The 22299-nt window shown below is 37.2% G+C and overlaps 1 protein-coding gene across 1 annotated transcript in view; it reads left to right on the top strand.

Moving 5' to 3' along the window:
• Positions 1 to 22299, top strand: part of Nrx-1 (neurexin 1) — a 370027-nt gene that overhangs the window by 109468 nt on the left and 238260 nt on the right. Inside the window, exon 3 of the mRNA XM_076377439.1 lies at positions 12904 to 13051. Within this exon, the coding sequence (XP_076233554.1) occupies positions 12904 to 13051 (148 nt within the window). The remainder of the gene's footprint in view (positions 1 to 12903; positions 13052 to 22299) is intronic.

Genomic DNA, 22299 nt, shown 5'->3' with positions numbered 1-22299 from the left:
AACAAAAAGTTAGTTAGCAGCAGCCTCGAAGTTAGCCGCTTTGTAATTAGACCCAAACCGTCTGGGCGGCGATGCCTTCGTTCGTTGCAAATGAAACAACATCCCGTCGAATCCCTCTCATGAAAATGACTCTTTCAATCTCTCGGTGCACGTAGTTTAAGAAAGTTTCAGGCGTACCTCCGGGCGGACACCTCGCACGATTACCCCTTTGAGCCAACTTCTGTCGAAGCAGAACGTTTAATCAAGTTGACAACTTTCGTAATCACGGTCGTAATATGGTCGAATCGCGCATAGGCCGAAGTTGAGCGAACCTGCCAGCGTAGACTCGGTGAATAACGATGCGACGATTTGACAGGAAGTGGCGCGATTAGAAGTTCAGCCGAAAAAAGGGGAATAGATGGTGATGGGATTGCGACTCCTTCGGGAGATGGCTGCCGCTGAAGTTCGTTGGTGTCGGTGCTTAATTAAAATGTTAATTTCGTGTGTCTCTAAGTGTCTGGTTGTAGGGTGCATTGCTTGAATAGAGCAGGTAGCTAGAGTTTTGTCTCCGTGTATGTTTCTAACGAAACGAGGATATATATAATATATCGCACAAAATAGTATTTCTGTTTTAATTCAATACCCTCTAATTTGTATAAAAACTGCACTGGTAAATTAACGAAGGAAATTACCCTTCAGAATGAGTTGCCAAGAAAGGATAATGGAGGTAAACATAGTTATTTAATAATAAAAATAGTGGATTCTTTTTCGGTTCAATAAACAATATTTAATAGTTCTATTAATTGTGTAGCACTCCTATTATATCGATAAATTTCATCATTATTAATTTAATTAGTAGTCGCTTAAATTGATGTCGTTAACATTATCATCTAGCAATCTAGGCGACATGACAAAACGTCAAAGTGTCAAAGTGTAAAAAGTAGAACATCATTTACGAGGCTCATAAGAAATTAATTCAAGAACTTCAAGTACTCCATCAGTCTTCATCACCTAAAAAGGTTTCACTCATAATTCTCGAAATTTCCTGTAGTACGTTGATTTATAGCTAACGTCTATTCTTGGCCATCGATTTTTGCGATGCAAGTGAGGACTTTACGTGCAAGGGTCTCCGATTGATTATTAACGTTTTTATCGCTGTCCATCTGAGTCTGCGGTCGAGGTTGCATACGATAATACAGGGATGATGAAATTTATCGACAACGTCGATATTTGTCTTGTATTCTACCCAACTGGGTGAATATAGGTAACGGGGTTAAGCTGGAGATACCGAGAAATCGAGCGATTTCGTTCGGCTTCGAGATGGAAAATGCAGGCTCGATAAACGTGAAAACGTCGAACGTGTCGTACATTGAAGCTTCTTACTACGTAATCCAAGGCTGAAGTTACAGAAAAAGAATTTCAGAAGGTAGCTTCAGGTCACAGTGTCATCCGACTTCAACATGCAATTCTAATTAGATTTGAATTGAACTGTAAGGACGACATTTAGATAAAATTTCAATAACTACTGCAAGTGTAGCACGCATGATCAGCTGCATAGTAGCTGCATAATATGCAAAATGCGTGATTTTAACACAGGGTGTAAATAATAAACGTGATAATATTTTAAAGAGTGCTAGGGGAGCTCAAATGGAACACAAATTATCCTATGACACAATATTCTGCCTTCATTTTACAATAACAATACCTTAAAGTTAACATATATTCTAAACTAGCAATGAGAGAATTCTGTAATTTTCTGTATATACATTAAGTTAAAAATATTTTCAAACAATACAATTGTTATTTCTACAAACTCTTTCGTACGTTTCCCAGCATAGGGAAATTCGCCCACCGCGAACCCCTTTAATTAATTAAAAATTACGAAGGCAAAAGGAACAACGCGGCAATTTTGTTCCGACCGTTTTCCCACACTCGAGCTCATAAAATACATTCGAGCGTTCCATTTCTCATGACCCAGGTCGCGTACCTTGCAGTAACAATAATGAATAGTTAAGAGGATTCAAGAGCCAACGCAAAAGTTTGTACAGCCGTAAAAGTTCGGCAAGAAGATTACCGAGGGACCCGTAAAAAAATTGCCCATTGATTTTGTATCGCAGGTGTACCAACTAGTAACTAAAGCGCCAGCAATTCCGCAATGCTGCTTAACTTACGCCTTTATATTTCAGCGGTTAAATGACCGAGGCGTGCGTGCAGCACAGCCACCGCGCAATTTTAAAAGCTCGTTAAACTGCATATTTCATAGTTCGTTCGCTTATCGAGCGAGTTTGATTTATAAAATATAGCCCGATATTGATCGACGCCGCTCGCGTGTCGTTCCTCCCCAGATACCACACGACGTCTTCAGGACGTCTATTTTATGTCTATTTTATGCCTCAGTGTCTTACGATATAATTTGGTCCATTAAAAATATCCGACAACCAACGTCTTAAAGGCTTTCGAAATTTACGTTCATAAGACGTCTTAAAGACATAATACATGGAGGTCTAAAAGACTTACGCTTTGGGACGTCTATTTTTTGTCTAAATGTTTTATAGATGTAATTTGGACGCTTTATAGGATGCCTTTAAGATGTTTTTAAGACGTCTCTGTGGTATATAGATCGAGGAATAATCGATCACCCAGAGCGGAAAAGACGAATGTTGTTCTTGAAGAGACACGTTCCTCTGACGATAGAGTAGTCTTCGATTCTCGTGCTCCTTTCCTATGGTTATTTCCCACGTCACAGATGGTCCGCTGCAGAGCCTGCCGGACGTATTTAACTTCTGGTCCACTCGAATTGCTGGCCGCCATTGTTGAAGCACTGTCGAGGGCTGCAACTCGTTAAAACGGTTTACTGGCAACGATGGACAGGTCCTTTTTAACGCTCCACTCGTCGGTAGAAGAAAAATGGACAATCAGTCGTTAGTGAACTTTTAATTTTTTGAAAATGTTAAAAAGGGTCGTTACATTTGGTGCAGGGAGTTGACGATCAAACTGTTCTGAGACATTCTATAAAGAGAGACACAAATGAAACATTACGGTAGCGTAGGTTTGAAAATATTTCACTGAGGAATCGCGACGAAAATATGAATCGTTAATGAATTGCCATTTAATAGTTGTATATTTAGTTATGAACCTCTGAATTTTTAATTTGAGGTTCGTTATAGCTAGTTACTGTGCTATCAGTTTTCTTTCTCACAACTGGAACTCTCGAAGACAAATAAATTACTTGAGTAGGGAGGAAACGTCAGAAATTGAAGCTATAGCGATGCAACAAATTTTCCTTCTCTGCAATGATAAACTTTCATTTATACTATGAAGTTATAAGAAAGACGAGCAAGACAATACCTCCAGATATTATATTACATTGTCACTTGCTGTGGTTCAAGCAATTGCGTTACAGTTCAGCAAGAAGCTGCGCCATTTAGAGCATGACATCCATTCCAAAGGCGTACCGAAATACAATCACGTTTGGAAGCTATTCGTTTTGAAACCATGACGCAAAACTCTCTAAAGTTTAATACCTGACGTGTCACGTAATGTACATATGTCATATCAGTGGACATGATCCTATACATGCCATGCGTAATAATATAGTGTTTTAGGAAATTACTAGTGAATAAATATTTAATAAATAATAAAAGTTATCTAAGTATATCAAATCAATGTAGAGACGGTTAATCGGTTCAAACACGAAGGGAAAGTTCTATTTATAAACGTAATTATGTGTTAGCTCTACACTGACACGTGTAATCTAGTGACGTCATAGGATAATTTGTTATTCTGTGTTAATGTTACAATATTTTTAAAGTAATTCTTAGTTAACTGCAAAGGTTCAAGACTTCGTTCAAATTTTGACAACCATTAATTTGGATTACAAGAAGCCTTTGTACAGTACCTTTGCATTCCAAAATTTAACATTCTTCAATAAATTTAAATAGAGTTAGAAATTATTGCTATAATTTACATACTATCCTACCAATTTTAAATTCATCGTTTAGTGGTGAACTCCCATTTCACTAATACAGTTGACTAAGAATTACCTTAAATGACGACTTAGATATTTAGCATAGTAACAAATAAGAAAACTTAGGCCATCAGAGAAATTAGGAAATTTGAATATTTGATAATTTGAGAGTAGTATTTGAAAATTTGAAAACTTTGAAGCTGGAAACTAATTAACCTTCGCAACCCTGGAACATCCCTGACGCAACCCTAGGTTTAAAACTCGGTTTACACCCTAGTGCAACCTTGGTGAAACCATAGGGATTCTGGGGTAACTGTGGGGCAACCCTAGGTCTGCTCTAATAAGGTATCAATCAAAACATAAATTGTTCCTATTTTGCCACATACATGCCTTTGAATGGTAATTTAAATTTAATTTAAATTTAATTTAGTTTAGCTTTAAACTCTAGGTAATTAGGTTGTGCATATCACGTACAGTAAATCTTGACACTGCTTGTCTTGTATGCAAATCTGCTGCTAGAGCTGACAATATCCTTTCTCTTTCCAGATAGCACACGACGTTTTGAAGACGTCTATTTTATGTCTATTTTATGCCTGAATGTCCTAGGACATAATTTGGACATCTTAAAAATATCTGATAGCGAACCTTTCAAAGACTTCTAAAATTGAGATCCATGAAACGTCTTAAATACACACCACATGGACGTCTCAAGGCCTTATGCTACTGGGTATCTTAAAGATGTCTACTGTTTCTCTGAAAGTCTCATAAACATAATTGTGACGTCTTTAAGACTCCTTATAAACCTCTTTTAAGACGTCTGAAGAACATATATATACTGATTCGTAGCTACAGACATTCCAAAGACGTCTTCTGAACCTTTTCATGACTCTACTGGATGTCTTTAAGTCATTTTCAAGGCAGCTGTGTGCCCAGTGAGCTTCATATGGAAAGAATGGAACACATGGAAAGAAGTGAAAACCTTGCAAATCGCAACGCTTTGTCCTGCGCAGCAAGACGAACAGCCAAGGAGGATTTATGGGCCAGACGTTAGGCACACTTATCATCGCGTAGCAGAAACGACACCTTCGTAAATCCCAGCGTCCCCCGTAACACTCGCATACGGGATATGACGAAAGTTTGTAGACTGCGAACCGATTTCGGGACTTGTCACCGGAGTTTACAATATATGTATATTCGCCGTCTCTTCGCGGAGTTTCCATCCAATTTCAGTACACCGACGGCACCTCGTTTCCACGAGACACGGTCGTCGACGCTCCGTGATCGCCGACCCTCCCCGCTCCTTGTAACGAAATTCAACTGACAGTCACGATCCTCGAAGGTCCCTTTGCGCAACAGAATCGAATTGCATGCGACTTCGCCGCGAAGATTTCTCAAATTATCTGCTCGTCCTCCCGTGACGTTGAGCAACCTTGTTCCCTCCGCCTCGCCCTTGTCATTTTAACATTCGCGCTAGGGCAAAGGGAAATTGTGTGGCAAATATACCTAACGGTCTTCAGTGGTGCACTGGAGCTGCAAATTTACATTGCAACTGCCTCTTTGTAAAATGGACCTCGACGCCATTTTTCTTTCCTGAGTAAATATTTTACGAGGTAATGGTTATTTTATTCCACGATGTTTGCTTGTGAATATTGTTGAAATGTGGCAGAATTAGAGACAAGTGGGACAGAAGGTGGATCATAAATTTTGTCTTCGTTTAGAATATGTGTGATAGAGTATGGTGAATAGAGAACGGGGGGAGTTTGGTGGAACTAAAAGTTATATTGTTTCGTACATAATTTTTAGCAGAATATTCTTTTTTAGGAGAAATAAAATGATACATTTCTATGTGTCATTTGATATTTTCTTTTGACAGTGAGAACGAAACGTGTCATCTGGACGTCGTAATTTGGAGAATACAAATTTCAGATTAGTTTGGGAGATTTAAGAGATATTAAAGTGAAAGAACCTTCGCGTGTTGGAGGAATATTATCATATTGATTTTTATGTAATGAAGTATAATTTCTTTACACAAGAAATGTTGCTGAATTGTTCCACATTTGAAAATTACGAAGCTGCAGCTGTAATTTTCTTTGTTAACAAGAAAGCTTAAATGCGACCTAGCAAAGAGGATATGTATTTCAAGGGAAATGAATAATTTGAATAACCTTTAAAAATCCTTTTTTAACAAAGTCGCTCCACGAGAACTTATTTAACGCGTATTTAAAGCTAAATTATTCCACTTTCACTTTGTAGTCAGAACTGTGCACTGTTCTTTGCGAAATCGCGGTTTCATCTCATCTTCCCATTCCGGTGCATAATTGAAGCTGCACCTCAGACCTAGCGTGCGCGAGACAAAGGATAATTGTGCGTTGAATTATTAATGAAGCGATTTTCCTGAAATTAGGCAATTTGTCAAACAATTCATTACCTCTGACACGAGTAACTAATGATGCGACAAATGCTTTGCATTTGTTTGACTTTCCACAGTGTTCATTGTAATTTAACTCTTGCTGTTATGGCGTCTGTATTATAACATAACATTCCATTAGCAAAAATCATTAATAATAGTGAAAAAAAAATTCGCAGAATTTCAGTTTATTATAATGTTATCTATAAATAGTTCATCCTACTATAGCAATTAAGTTTTAAAAAAGCTGCCAAACTTTAGATCAAAACGTTACAAACTCCACATTAGTAAAAATATAAAATTCCCTCTGCTGTTAATTTACAAGCCTGTAAAATATTAAAACAGAAATATTACGAAATAATATAATAAAAAATATTATAAAAATGAAATCAAATAATATAAAGCAATGTGATATAGAAAAGAGTAAATTTGATATATTTTAATAAAGAATTCTAATATTTTGATAAACAAAAAACTAAAAAACTAAAACTTCCATTTTGTCACTTGCAGCCTTTTTTATTTCCACCCTAGAGTTATCGTCGTTCCTAATCTACTTCAAAGGTCGGCACCGGGTTCCCTCTCGTCTGGCATTCATCAACCAGAACTCGTGGAAAATGATTCAGTGCCTTTGATACAAGTTATTCGCAGCGTGTTTGGTTTAAACCGCGCAACTGACCAGAAGGTCCAGCACCATCCTCGCTGAGCCCGAGTTCAGCGGTGGTTCCCAGGCCAAACAGTGCAGCCGTTTCGATGCAGCTGCATTGGCGTTTTGAAAGTGCTTCGGTCATTCAAAACGCAGGAGTTAGCTTTGATCCAATATCGAGACCTGTGTTTATCCCTTTGGAGCTACAGTTACTTGAAAAAACAAACTGGCTTGCCGTATAAATATTTTACAAGTTTGCTAACGTAAGACAACCCACATGTTCAATCTGTCAAATATTTCATTGGCAAAGCTACTTCGATAGATTTATTTTATCTAATGCTTTCCATTAATTCGAATACTGACAAAAAACGAGATTCAACACTAGGAAAAAGTGAAAGGAGAAGAACTCAACTCTGTTGTATAAACCCAGTTAACAAATTTTATCAGTCATTTTATTGTATCTTCTCTCTTGCGCGTGACTGATACTCCTGACTTACATTTAGAGGATTAATTTCTCTTACTATTAAATTTCCATCATTTATAACGTAACTTCACTAAATTCCTATTATTCTAATAAAACGAAGCAAAAGCAATAAGACTCTATAAAAAACTCAATTTTGAAAAACATGGATTTGGATTTCTCTGCCTCCGAGGCACAGAAGCAAAAACGTCACCAAAGTGTATCATATTGTAACGCATAATCGGTCTATTTCTCACCCGAGAATCCAACACCGATCCTCATTCAACCACATATTACATGACGTTCGGATAAAAAATATCACGAGGCTGATTTCCATTACGCTTCGCGGTGGTTATGAATAAACAAGAAGCTCGTCTTTGCGTACGTTATTTGTGCTCGTCGGTGCACACGGTGCTCCCACATGCGAACGTCACACACGACCAGAACACTTCTCCCGCTGCACGTGAATACACACTCCCATGGAACAGTCGCTATTGATTGTCCCGACGTGAGGTGAATCCGGGCATCCGCATACGGGGCATCTGCCACCCCTTTCCCTTGTCCCTTTTCTTACGCCGCATACCACCATCTCGCCTTGTGTCCCGAATACGGAACGCCGGAAGTCGATACTGCGCCAAAGGGTAACGCTTTCCCCGTGAATCGCTAAGGAAATTACTGTGAAATAGAGCGTCGTGCCTCCTGTAGAAGGGAAAAGTGAATCGTCTCGTTGGGGTTGCATTAAACACGGGCCGTGGTGCATCATTTTCATTAACGCCATTGCGTATCGCTCGAGAGACATAGTGCTCGGTAAGCCGCGCATTGAAGCTGGATCACGGTAAGCTTCGTTTCTGTGCTGGGTCAGAAACGTTATTACGCTGATGGCTGGTTAGTAATTCCGTTTGAATTGTCTGTGGTTGGGACCATAGAATATATTCGACAATAAGTTCGACGATTTTGATAAATGGAGATCAAAGTGCAGGCGAATATTGTAATTGTTTGGGCCGAGGGTGCATTGTTACTGTTACTGTTAATATAGGAATGTGATAGCCATCTAAGTTCCTTTCAGAAAATTGTAATTAAGTGTTAAATGGCGTTTTATTTAACAGTATCATTCAGATTCAGTAAGGATATGTCTGTGTCTAAACTGTTTTCAGAAAATCTAGGTTGAGACACTAATTGAGATCTAGAATCTACAATTTATATTTGTAGAAAGACGGAAAGGAATTAAAAGAATTTTGCAGTTGAAAATAAGGGTTTAAGGAGACAGAAGTTCATACGGTAGTATTGTAGTTGAAAACTTTAGATGCTGATATCTCGAAAAGAAAAACATGTTAAGGCATTTTGTCATGTAACTACAGATTTACTAATTTACATTATGAACTAAATATTTAGTTCATATGAATGAATTATTCTATTCATTCATATGAATTCTGAAATGAATTCTGAAGTACCTATAAAGTATCTGTAAAGTATCTACTATCTTTATTGTCGAAACGGATGATCGGTAACGTATCTTCAAAAGTCATGATGCAGTAGGAATAAAGTGAATTGTTTCGAACGGTTGCAGTTATTTAAGTGCTGAAACAGCTATTATAGAGCAGAAACTAAAATTTGATTCCATACACCTGTATCGTTTTTCGCCGCATGACTCCACTTCGCGTCCTGAATCCACAATGGTCTTGAAACATGGTTAAACCGTCAGCTGATACAAGTGGCTGTACGTGATCCGGTAACGTAACACTGACAGAAAAGTATAATTGAATTAATAAACTATGGTGAAATCTGGCGGGCTAAACTTATTTAACTGAAAGCCACTGCAATAACACTGCAGGGAATAAAATTTAAAAAACTTTATGCGGCTTTCGATGCTCATTTGTACGCTCCTCCGAAATAAATTTTCTTGTTAAAGAGCAGTACCTGCATTTGTGAGGTTTTGCATAATCACTTGTGTTTTAATTAATCACAGTACTTATATATTATGATACACTACAGTGAACTTTGATTTATGTATCGTTTCTGTTTGTACTTTTTTAATAAGTCTCTCTTAACACGTATTGGTTTAATAAATACTGTAGTATACCCTCATCTCGATTATAAATCTATAATTTAACTTCCATATTTTAAAATTTATTGTACGAAAGTATCCTCGAGATAAATACAGAAGAGTGCGCTAAACTAAAAATACAATCACGTTTCTTATATTACATGCGCGTTTATAGCTTTGATATAAAATCAGGAGTAAGACAAGTTATTGCACCCATCTCTTTTCCGAAAAGTGTAAATTTGCACATTCATGGTTCTGGCATGAGAGGAGCGATATGCATATGAATACAGTTCGAGTAATATTACATGTCTGCGAACCACACGAATAAAGTACGATATAGAGTCGAGGATTTAGAGGCTTAGGGGACTTCATTCATGTAGAACACTAGAGCAAGGGCAGACTTCAATGTCCCTCAGAGATCAAACTTGAATTTTAGTGTACACATCGTATTTCATTACAAGCAGGCAGTGCTCCTCTCTTCACTACTACTTATAATGCTGCAATTACCAAGCCAAATACCTAACCAAATGTTCATCTCTTCCTCAAGTTCCTTATTCTTAGTAGATACTGTCCTATCATAACAGTTGCACTGGATATTCTTCTTCTTTCTGTTTTTAGTTGTATTAAACTAGTTGGTTATTAGCATCTGTAAATTTTAGCGCTGTCCAAACGAGGGCGTTTGAATTTTAAGGGGGCTAAGAAAGTAAATGTGGCCAAATGAGATACAGCCCTGAACCAAATAGCAGAGAACACATTTGCGGATTTGCATCTGCAATGGTACTGCACAGCACGCTACTTGAATAGGTCTCACCTAAGTCACTATATTTCTGAAAGTCATACAAGGTAAATGACCTAGTAACCGACCATGTCTCAGTACCTGGACACTACCCCTAATTTTATTTAATTTTAGGCTTAAATTCTGAAGTACCTAATAAAGAACAACAAAAAATAGTATCATAAAATAGAATATTTAGTTACTGGAATGCAATTCAAGTGTCTGGACATGTTTGTTTAGGCTGTCCATTTACTGGATCATGTGATATATTAAGCATCCAAGGATTAGGTAATTTACCTTACATACCAACATTCCGAAAAGAAAAGGTGATGGAGATACCAAGGAATCTCCATTTACCAAACATCGAAATCTCTAATATCATAATTAATAAGAAAAGGTAATAGGGATGCTGGTGAACCTCTATTAACCAAACATCTCAGCTATCCGAACTACCCCCTCCCCTGGCTGGATAAACGAGGCTCCACTGTACCTACCACTGAACATTGTCCATCTCTGGTCTCCCAAAGTAATTACTCGACACGGATACCTCATTAAAAGGATGTTTCTTCTCGCCTTCAAGTTTCAAGGGGGATCGCCGGATTCCCTGGCGTTCGTTTAACTCGCGAAACGAGCGGGTTAACCGCACAGTCTCGCGGCTGAACAATTTCCGTGGATAAAAAGCAGAATATACGAGTCCGCCGGAGACAACCGCCTTACAAGCGTGCATATACCTCGCGGAAACTTTCAGCGGACTACACCTTAATTAGCCCGAATGTCGCCGTAGCAGAGAGCCCAGCGCTGGCGTTCGCAGTTTCCCGCAGCCTGAGCCCCCTTTCCATGCCGCTCCTTTTTTTATTCCCGCGCGGTTCTTTTCTCCGCTCTCCCATAGCGCTTCCGCGGAGGCGTAATCTCTAAAATGAGCTCGCGCCTGGTTTCCCGCGATGGAGTACGGCCTGCATATCTGGATGCTCCCAGGAGCCACCGCTACTCCTGCGAAACCGAAAAGGAGGGGGAGTTTTAGCTCGTTCGCAAACGAAACGGTTCAGGCGGATGCACGTATTGGGTCACCAGGTCAGCTGCGTGGATTTACTACATCATTACACTGAACCAGCGATCGTTCTACCCTTGGCTAGCCGCCATTGCTAAGGCTGTCGAAGGATCCCGAAAGGATTCTGATTTGGGGCAAGATGAGACTGTCTTGTTCGTGAACACCTTGGTTCCTGGCGCTAGCGATTTTGCAGAGGCGGAAGGATTCTGCTGGGGAGTCTTTGAGGTGTCCCGCGGGATGCATAGACCGTTTATATGGATCGTAGGTAATGAGGAACGTGAAGGGTGTTCGGAATTTTTGTCACGTGCACCCTGAGTTCTTAAGAGGTTGTGTATTCGGGGCTGCATTGACTCCAATGCGGTTGGATGAACGTGGCTCGTCTTTGGTCGTGGGAGAACGAACGCGGGAGGTCCTTGGTATAAATTAAGTTGCTGTTTAAAATACGACTACGGTGATGCATATTGAATATTGCTTGAGGACAGGTGACCTACGTTGGTTGAGTCTTGAAGATAATAATTGAAAGGAGTTCTTAGAGTAACAATCTTTAATAAAAAGCTACAGTGAAATAATTTATCTGTAACTGTCTCGTTCTTCTTCTCCAGCTTCTCGTGTATACTCAAAATTAATTTCCCAATCTTCCTGCTGCATTGATGTATCACGAGACTGCATGCATTATTGACGATACAGATTATACAGAGTACACAAGGTGTCTCGGAAGAAAATCAAGCAGCCTTAACAATTTAGTTGACAAGTTATGCAGATTATACAGGGAGTCTCAGAATAAAATCAAATACAGATTATACAGGGTATCTCAGAAGAAAATCAAGTGGCCTTACCAATTTAGTTGACAGGTTATGCAGATTATACAGGATGTCTCAGAAGAAAATCAAGTAGCTTTACCAATTTAGTTGACAGATTATGCAGATTATACAGGGTGTCTCAGAAGAAAATCAAGTAGCCTTATCAATTTAGTTGATAAGTTATACAGACTATACAGGGTATCTCAGAAGAAAATCAAGTAGCCTTACCAATATAGTTGATAAGTTATACAGATTATACAGGGTGTCTCAGAAAAAAATCATGTAACCTTACCAATTTAGTTGACAGGTTATGCAGATTATACAGGGTGTCTCAAAAGAAGATCAAATAGCCTTACCAATTTAGTTGATAAGTTATACAGATTATACAGGGTGTCTCAGAAAAAAATCAAGTAACCTTACCAATTTATTTAACAGGTCATTCTGTCTCTAAATTTTGCTCCCTAAAATTAGTGTATTTTCCCCTTTATCTTGGTTTTAAACTTTCGTTTGTTCGCTACTGTAGAATACTGCAACATGATCTACACTTCGACTGCACTCGTCAGTTTTCGAAGTGAGCGCGCATTTCCGCCGCGAGTTACCATAAAAGTGTATCCGCATTGAAATCGGTCGAACCTTTCACCGCAGCGTCTCTATCATCCTTTCGTGGTGCAACTGCCGATATCGATTTCTCATCACTTTTCGTGTTCCCCATCGCGCGCTATCTACCGGTCCTTTGATGTTCCCAGATACGATAACGTTACTTTCTATTATCTGTTCCAGAGTTTACGCAACATGATGACAGCCAATACGACGGACGCCTGTGAAACACGTGATCCATGTCAGCACGGCGGGATCTGCATCTCCACTGATAGCGGGCCCATCTGCGAGTGTCGGTCTGGCGATTATGAGGGCGCCTATTGTGAGAAAGGTAGGTTGTTTTACATCTGGATGCCTCTGTTGTTTGCCACCGTGTGCATAAATCTAACTTCGCGAGGTTTGTGTGCACTGGCCAGCGTGTGTCCTTTGCATTTGACGCTTCGATCTTGATACTCATAGATAAGCCTCTATGTAGATCGTCGTGTACCATGCGAGCTGGCTCACCATTGTTGCCCATATATCCATCTGAGACAATACCATTGTCTCTTTAATATTTCTGAAATAATGAGGGCTGAAGAAGAATTTGTTGCACGAAGTTTGCACTGTATGAAAGGGACTGTGACATTCTGCTGAATTTGTTGGAGGTATAACTATATACATAGCTCTCTATTGCCACGGTTGATTGATACTGAGTACCACAGCTGGGCAATTACTTAATTATCTTGTGATTATTGTGACTGGTTAAGAGATGTTAAACAAAGTTAGCTAGTTAAGGACTACTGAGATTAATTTGAAATTGCAGATAATATTTGTAAAATAAGATTTATTTTAGTTGATAGTATGTTATTTTAGTCATTATTTTGTCATTTAGTATCTGTTTATATAGCTTTTGCAATGTTAATTACATTTGGTGGCTACTTTTATCTTGATTGCAATCTGCTATTCAGTAACCACGGCCGCTAAGTATTCAGTTAATCATTATCACCATTACATAGTAATTACTAACGATTATAATTATAATTAATAATCATTTACTCTGTTAAATTCGCCCAAATTTCATTTACATCGTTTCAATGAAAATCCTGTAAACCAGAATCATATTTACCTACATAAAATAATGAAAGCCATGTAATTCATTCATGAGGATGTAAAATTTCTCTTTCTTGATTAAATAGATTTACCATCCATTCAATCACGTTAAAATGGAACAGAACTATATAACAATTTTGAAATGTGAATATCGTTCCTATCTTTTTCTAAAGAAAACTTTGTGTTTCGTTTTAATATGATGAGAAAGATTTTCAGTTATGTAAAGAGAGCTCAGCGTAGTAAACTTTATTTAATTACAGAGAGTGAATCGCTTAATCTCGCAGCCTGAAATAATTCGTTCGCTGAAACGAAGCTTCCGTTCTACGGTCCATTAAGTGATACTCTTATCGTATCCACTGCACTCTCTTTTACACTATTTCATGTCAGGAACATAAGAGAGCCCTTTAAAAAATTAAAATTTGTGAATCCAAGAGGCAAAAATTTTAGTTCGTGCTAGATAATCCCTCTTTGATACTCTAGGTTTCCGGAGGTATTTTTTAATGCCATTGATGAAAGAGTTATTAGAAGTGGTAAGCTAAGTGGTGCGTTCAAAGTTTCACGCATCTTTCTCTCTGCCCCCCTTTTTCCATCGTTTAAGAGCACATTTATAACTAACATTTCATCATGAGAATGAAATTCGTGAGATAACTTTTGGATGGCTTAATCAAGGTCTTAATCCTTGAATGATATATGTAGGTCTTCATCCTTGAATAATAATTAAGATGGTTTAATCATAAAATTAAAGCAAATATACTGTTTGCTACTATAGAGATCTATTTTAAAAAAATTTCGTACTTATTAATATAGATCATGCAAATAACATCGTCTTAGTTTTTTCATAAAACTCTAAATTAGTAGATAATAGATATGTGTTAAACCTTAATTTCTCGTGAATTTTCGCGTGATTTTTTTATCAAGATAGGTTTGTGTGGTTCCAAAGGACTTTATTACAATATCTAGAGAATCAAGAAAGTCCTCAAAAAATTAATAAGTGAATAAAAATGAAGAAATGGTAACAATTTCTAATGGTTTCAATACATTCATTACCACCTAATAAAATTCCAAATTTACTTGTAACATCTATATAGCTTTGCAGAAAATCGTACCAAAAATAATACATAGCACCAGTAGTTAATTGTTAATATCAGAAAAAATACAAGGGCGCAATGAAAATGCTAAAATTAATCCGAGTGGAATTCATACATTAGTTCTTTGTTGGACTGAAAACACGATGTTTCAATATCGTTCAGTATTTGATTTAATACCGAATTGGTCAACGATAATAATAATAAGAGCACTCGAGACGACAATGCACGATCATTTTTAATACCCTTGCCTTTCGACAATAACAGCCTGTCGAATTCTAATAATACTGTTTTCAGTTACCGCAGAGATGCGTGATTTATTATCCAACCAGGCGTGTCCAATATTTTGCAAATATTCCACATTTCGCTGGAGCCGACGGAACGAACGCGATGTACAATCCAATTAATCGCGATACCGTACACGATCCCTTTTCGCAATCAGCTTTTTACACCGCTACACTTTCCGCGCTGTTAATTTGTTAATGTCGTGCCGATGGAAACTTTTCCTAAAAACGATATTGATCATCGTCACGTGCCACGAATTCCCAGACGTACACCTATGCAGACGTCGATGAGTTTTAATTATTCGCGAGAACGATACGTTGACAGGTTGCTACCTTTTTATCGTCTTTCGATAGCTCGACAGTAGAACTGCTTGATAGTTGATAGATATTAGAGAATCGGTAAGGGTATAAACATATTATTGTCACGTGACGTATTATAGCGAATTTGTTTCATATTATAGCAAAATAGGTCTAACACAATAAAAAGATCTCGACTCACACTATGAAGTTACTATAGTATATAACATGAGTTCACGTGACGTGATAGCAACGTGTTCGCACGCTAAGTGGTAGAAATGCAGTTGATCGACAGAAGTGTCGATTTGGTGATAAAAAATTCAGAGACCAATATAGTTTTCAATTTAGATTCTCATTTGCGATTTGTTCGTATAATGGCGCGATTAGAGTTTAGGTTTAGACCGAGCGAACGAATGCTGAGGATGGAAGAACATTCTTCAGCAAAATTCAATTAGCATGAATGAATGCGAATATATTACTGTCACGTCACGTGAACTCACGTTACATATATGTTATAGCAAATTTCTTTGTCCCTTGTTTTAGACCTATTTTGCTATAATATGAGACAAGTTGCTATAATAAGTAACGTAATTTTACGTCACATGTTATAGTAAAGTCATACTGTGAGCCGAGGTGTTCTTTTATTTTAGACCTATTTTGCTATAATATGTAACGTGATTTCACGTGACGCGACAATAGTGTATTCGTACCCTAATCAAAAACTGAATGGAAGAATACTGATATCACTTGAATTTTGCTGAAGTGGATGAAGAATAAGTATTTATTCGTTTAGTTTAAATGCACCATGAGATATCAAGCTCCTACTAGTGTCTTATTTAAACTTCAAATTAAAAAGAAGCCACTAATGATCTGTCATCTAAGAAATTTATTCTTTCGGTAATTTCGCTTCAACTGTGTTACATTAAGATTAATAGTTATCAATTTCTGTCGAATGAAAGCAGGGTTTTACATAAAAACATAGTAAGTTATATAATGATCAGAGAAAAAAATATGAACAGTGATAAATTCACTTGGGGCGAAAATTCGAACACATTACATTCGAAAACTATGCAATTTCCAAATTACTCGATTCGCTAGATGTGCAAAGGACGTAGGAACATTTTCAGGGAGGAATGTATATAATTTTACATTTGTTGCATAGAGGCACGATCCAATCTAATTTACTCAAGCGAAATCTCAATTACGTTGATTCGTGGACCGCTCGAAGGATCTGGTTTTTTTAGACTCGAGAGATCCCGAGGAATGCTAGATCACGCCCAGCAGATTTAAAAGACCAGGGAACCGCGTGAGCGAAATTCCATGTTTCTCCGTGGATAAGCAGCGGCCAGGATTTACTTTAATTGCGATTTACTATGCGAGATAAGTCCTCAAGGCTCAGGATACGCTTGCACTCTCACGTACTAGGTAATGCCACCAGTCGGTTCTGAGCCAGCACCTCCTGCTTGACGTTTGTTTTCCTGAAGAAAATAACTTCTTGTCAGGCTATGACGAACATCTTTCTTTCATTTCAGTGTGCGTAAGAGTATAAAACAAGCGATAAATTTTGTAAAAAATTTATGCATAGGAAGCAGTTAAGAAACTTTGAAATGGACTCATTTATTTCCTAATTATTACTTCACATTTATTAAAGTACCATGTAGTAACTTAAACAGTCCTTGTGAAAAGAAGGTAATGAGAAGGTATTTATATATATACTTTGCAAGGTATTTGCAGAAGTGTTTACCACTTAGCGTTCCCACTCAAAAAAGAATACAAAGTTTTAATAAGCCTGAGTTTGTTTCCAAGTTACTTTAATACATATTCTCAAACTTGCTTTAACGAAGAACTGTTTGAAGAACTTGTATAGATTTTTCCATCCTTTAGAAGCAGATAAAATGCAGCTTGAAAATGAAATTTCTTGCAAATTAATTCTCACATCGAATACCTCATTAATGACAAAGAATTTTTAATAAAAATACAGTTCAATCTTAAAGCTTGTTTAATCAGGGTTCCACTGTATAAGAGACACCTAATTCCAATAAATTTAACAGACTCTATTCTACCACAATTACTGTACTATTTTACTGTACTATTCTACAAGTATTGAACTGTTCTTCAAACAAGCATAAGAAAGAATTTCACCTATTCCTCAATCTTCAACATTGAGGCGTATGAGTTTCGATTCCCGTGCAAGAATCTCGCGAATCCTTGCTGTCAGTCGCAGGCAACAGGTCTCAGCAACCGTCATGCTCGATTTCTCTGTGACGTTTCATTTGCGACGCAGCGAGTTATGAAAACTCGCGAACGTAAAATCTGCTTCCACGCTGGCGTCGGTCGCGTGCTCTACGAGCCACGCTCGACTCGAAACAACCCTTCGGCTGTTATCCGACGGCTTACCCTACCCCTAGGTCTTCTTTCACCTCCCTCACGCCTTCTTGCTATTCAAAGGCGTATCAATGCTTTAAATTAATACCGTCCCGGGCGTGTGGCTCGTTGTTGCATAAAATACGTTCGCGTTCGTGCTGTGAATTTATAGCGCGATTACCTGGGACGTAATGCACGTATCCCATGTAAATCATTCTTAATTCACGCGTGCGCCCGTACCCGCAGTCGCGAAATAATGCCTCAAAGTGCACGGGAAATAATGAAATTACTCGGTGCATGAAGTATCGGCGTTACGCGTCGCGAGCCGCTGGGAATCCGCGAGAGAACGATACTTTTATATTCGAGCGTAATTTCCCATTTGCTTTACCACGCTGGAATTGTCGTTTAATTACTGCCAGCCGGGAGGGATAGATTGTAAAAGGAATTTTTAATGAGAACCTCCTGCCAATATCCAGTTGTCTTCGATTTTTTTTAATCTACAGCGAATTGCATTCTAGCATTTTTGATGAACTGATTGCTTTTTATTGTATTACGCTTTGCAGGATATTGTACCTTTTGAGGAGATAACGTGAATGGAAAATTAGAGTCTCTGAGTGTGAAGGGTTGAAGCACACGTTGTGGTTAGTAGAGAGATACAGAGTGTTCCATATTTTTTCGTACATATTTCGGTAGTGTGTTCTACAAGTAAAAATAAGAGTAAAATGGCATGTAACAGAAAGTCTATAAATGAAGTTTTTTGATTGCTAGGGAAAAAGTATTGTAACAAAAATATGATTATTATTTCTTTGAGTTCAGTACAGGGCAAGACGAGATACGCAAGGTTTACGTTGAGTAACATAAATATGTAGATTAGTGTATGTTTACTGTTTTTGTAATGCTGGGCTCGTATGGCAGCACGTTGTGGATCTTTACGCTTAATCAGAAATTTAATTTCAGTTCTGTTTTATCTTATATTGAACTAAAAGAAACAGCATTACCATATTTTTCACATTTCATATTTTCCTTATAACGTTTTAACAAGCATTTATGGTCTTTTTGTTACATAATATTTTAGTCTTATTTTTCATTGTAGAACACACTGACGAAGTATGTACAGAAAAATGTGGGACACTCTGTATATTCCATTTTATTGAGATATATTGTACTTGAATATATTAATAGCATGCTATGAATCTACTCAGGTATTTCGAATACAGACTCTCAGACCACCCATGAAATATTGATGGCGTAAGTTTAATGGTTTGAGGGTATGTTTGAACAGCTAGGTCGAATGAAGTGATTTCACTGACGAAATATTAAATAAAAAGAAATCTTTAACCTATTTAAAAGAAAATTCATTAAAAAGTTGACAAATGTGAATATACGTGATACTTTGAGGTTGTACTGGGACGGTGATCTGAAACAAATTATGAATTGGTTAGAAACATTTATTATAAACTGTTCAATAACAGATATAAACAATTTTATATACTTACTTTGTGTATGAAAAAGTAAGACGAAAATGAGGAATGTCGAAATTGTGTTTGAATCTCCCTTTTCATGTGTCTGACTCGAGGACTCATTCTACTGTCAGGGTGAGTAACTATGTCAGCCATAACGGTGGCAGTAGAATACATCTCTTCGTGTCAGACACGTTTTACACGTATTTCCAAGAGGTTATGACTTCAAAAGCATCTCTTGAATGTCACTTTTTGTTCAATTTACATTCTTGATTCTCTTCTCATTTTGGCACGTAGAATCATTTCTTAAAACTTCTTACATCCATGTTTGGACATCCTACATAATTACTCAAAAGTGCTGTGAGATTTATTAGATTGAAATATCTGTAAAACTCAAATAAAATCAAAGGAAGGACAAAAATTTGATAGTCATCACATTTGACATTACACTTGCTTTGTGGCTGCAATGAATGTTCAAACTCATGCAGTAAAAAACAATCAGTTCATTAAGATTGTTATAAGCAAAAATATAATACTAGCCTTAAAATTTGAAACATTTTTGATAACTTGTACGTTTCTTTTTTGTAATCTTCATAATTTTAGGATTATTAGACTGGCCGACAAAACGTTAACAGGCTTTTGTTTGATTTGTCAGATCTATATTAATATGCTACGAAATTATCTGGCGCAGAGAGTGGTGACATTATTACCGCCTCGTTTTTCACGCGTTACTCCCCAATCCCGTTTAAGCTTCTCCCAAGGAGACCATGTCTACTCTACCACAGTGTTTGTAAGAGATCCCCGCGGACTGATTATTCTGACCATAATAAATCCTCCATTTCGCTTTTTCGTCTCGTGTTCTCCTGCAACGGCGTCGTTATTTCATCTCCTGTGCTTCTCTTTTCCCGTGCAGAAGTCTAACACGGGGCTTCTACACGGTCATTAAACTGGGGAAATTACGTTATATCGCGTATAACGGCCGCTTCTTTTCGTTGAGAGGGATAATCCTGTCCAAGAGGAAAGCTGTTAACGGTAACGTTAAAAATTGAAATGAGTCTTCTGACATTTTTTGGGGACTTCTGCTGAAAACCCATCTTTTAATCAAAGAAGATTAGTGGAAACAGCAGCTCATAAAATATATTTGAACGTAGTACAAAAAACTAGAAATATTTGAATTTTTTAATTTAAATACTTGAAAATTTTCAAAATTGTAGATATTTGAAAATTTCCAAAATTTTAAATATTTAAAAATTTCAACAATTTTAAATAGTTGAAAATTTCAAGAATTTTAGAATTTAAAAATTTGAATTTTAAGGCGATTTTTAGAAATAAGGAAAGAATGATATTAACCCTTTGTCTTCTGATTTTATCCTTAGTCTACGTGAATCGTAGTTACTTTAATCAAAGAAAGAAGTTCCCATATCTATAAAATGACTGTTCAAATAATAGTTAAACAATAAATTAACAGGCTAGCAGTACCTGCTTACGTATGTTTATAGGACTGAAAGGATGTGAAAAATCTACAGACATTGACTTGCGTAAAGCATGCTAAACGTGAGTTTGTAGGTTTCGCAACATCAGATAGTTAGTGGTAACGTTTAGTCATGGACTGCCTGTTCAACCATGATCTAATTATAAGTCCTGATCACTCACGTAGAAATTGTTCTGGTAAATAGTCACGTACCATGGTGAATTTTATTGACAGAATAACATAGCATCGCTCGAATTTCAATTCGGTAGTGTTTTCTGCAATTGTATATCTCAGCAAAGCCTCAAATTAAAATCAAACGTAGTGTGTTCTGGACTGTCGTAACATAACTGAAAAAACTGAAATTTTGTAAATCAATAAATACCTAAATACCAATATTATTGTTATAACAATCACATACTACAAGCAGATATAACGATTATTACCTTACATTAAGGTTTCATTTCAATTAAACTCACAATTCAGTCTCTTAAATAATTCACTCTTTGTACCATTTTATTCCCACCTAAATACAAAATAAAAACAGTATACAAAAATGTGTAGAAATACAGAACTGTGAAAACTCGAATAATGATTTATTAAATTATGAATTAATTAAATAACAATTTTAATAATTGTATGGTACGTACCTATGTACGTATTTCTCTTATTTGCCTCGCAACGTTTGAAAAACAGATACAAATTTATTATACTCGTGGATTTATAAACAGCTTATACTTATGAAAGCTTAACTATCGGTATCCCATAGCTGTCGAGTAATTGAAATTCCATGCAACATTTGAGGGTGGCTGTCCTATGGAATATCCCCCGATTATCGTTCACGCCCTCGCAAAATTTTAAACACACGACGCGTTTCAATTCCCCAGATATTACAGCGCGGTTAACGCTCCCCCACGATCGAAAGGGAAAACATTTCTGTGGCATTCCACCCCTCGGGGTGGGCGTAGTAACGGGCACGTGAAATCAGTCGAGGGTGGTATATCATCGATTCGAGAGCGGAGGATTGTGTACGAACGAGGGAACGGATTATGGTCCTTACGAGGCATGAAACCGCGATAAGTTGTCTGTTGTGGAAACCTCTATGGAAAATGTACTTTCGATTGTGTATAGGACCTTAAATCGTTTTTATACTTCTCGAATATTTAACGCAGATTATTACATATTCACGTTGAGTTACGTATATCCCTCAGACATGTGTTTAAACTAAATTCTGTTTAAATATATTTTATAAACTTCTTTATAAAATTTTTCTTTCTCTGATTTAATTCTTTAATCTAATTCTTTTCATTTCTGAAATTTATAAAATATTTTTGCAAGGTAATTGTAGAATAGGATTGACAGTAACAGATAGTAAACATCTGTAAATTGTTAGTTCAGAATATTTTAAAATATAGGGTAGTGCTTTAGCTGACATTATCTACTTTATTCCTACTGATATTCTTTTATAATTAAGTTTGATATTAATCAAATATTTCGGTCCTTGACTACTGAGCAATTTGACTACTGAACTT

The sequence above is a fragment of the Calliopsis andreniformis genome, chromosome 5 (assembly GCF_051401765.1).
Source record: "Calliopsis andreniformis isolate RMS-2024a chromosome 5, iyCalAndr_principal, whole genome shotgun sequence".
Lineage (NCBI taxonomy): Eukaryota > Metazoa > Arthropoda > Insecta > Hymenoptera > Andrenidae > Calliopsis > Calliopsis andreniformis.
The sequence above is the reverse complement of the archived record's forward strand: the minus strand, read 5'-3'. Positions and strand labels throughout refer to the sequence as shown.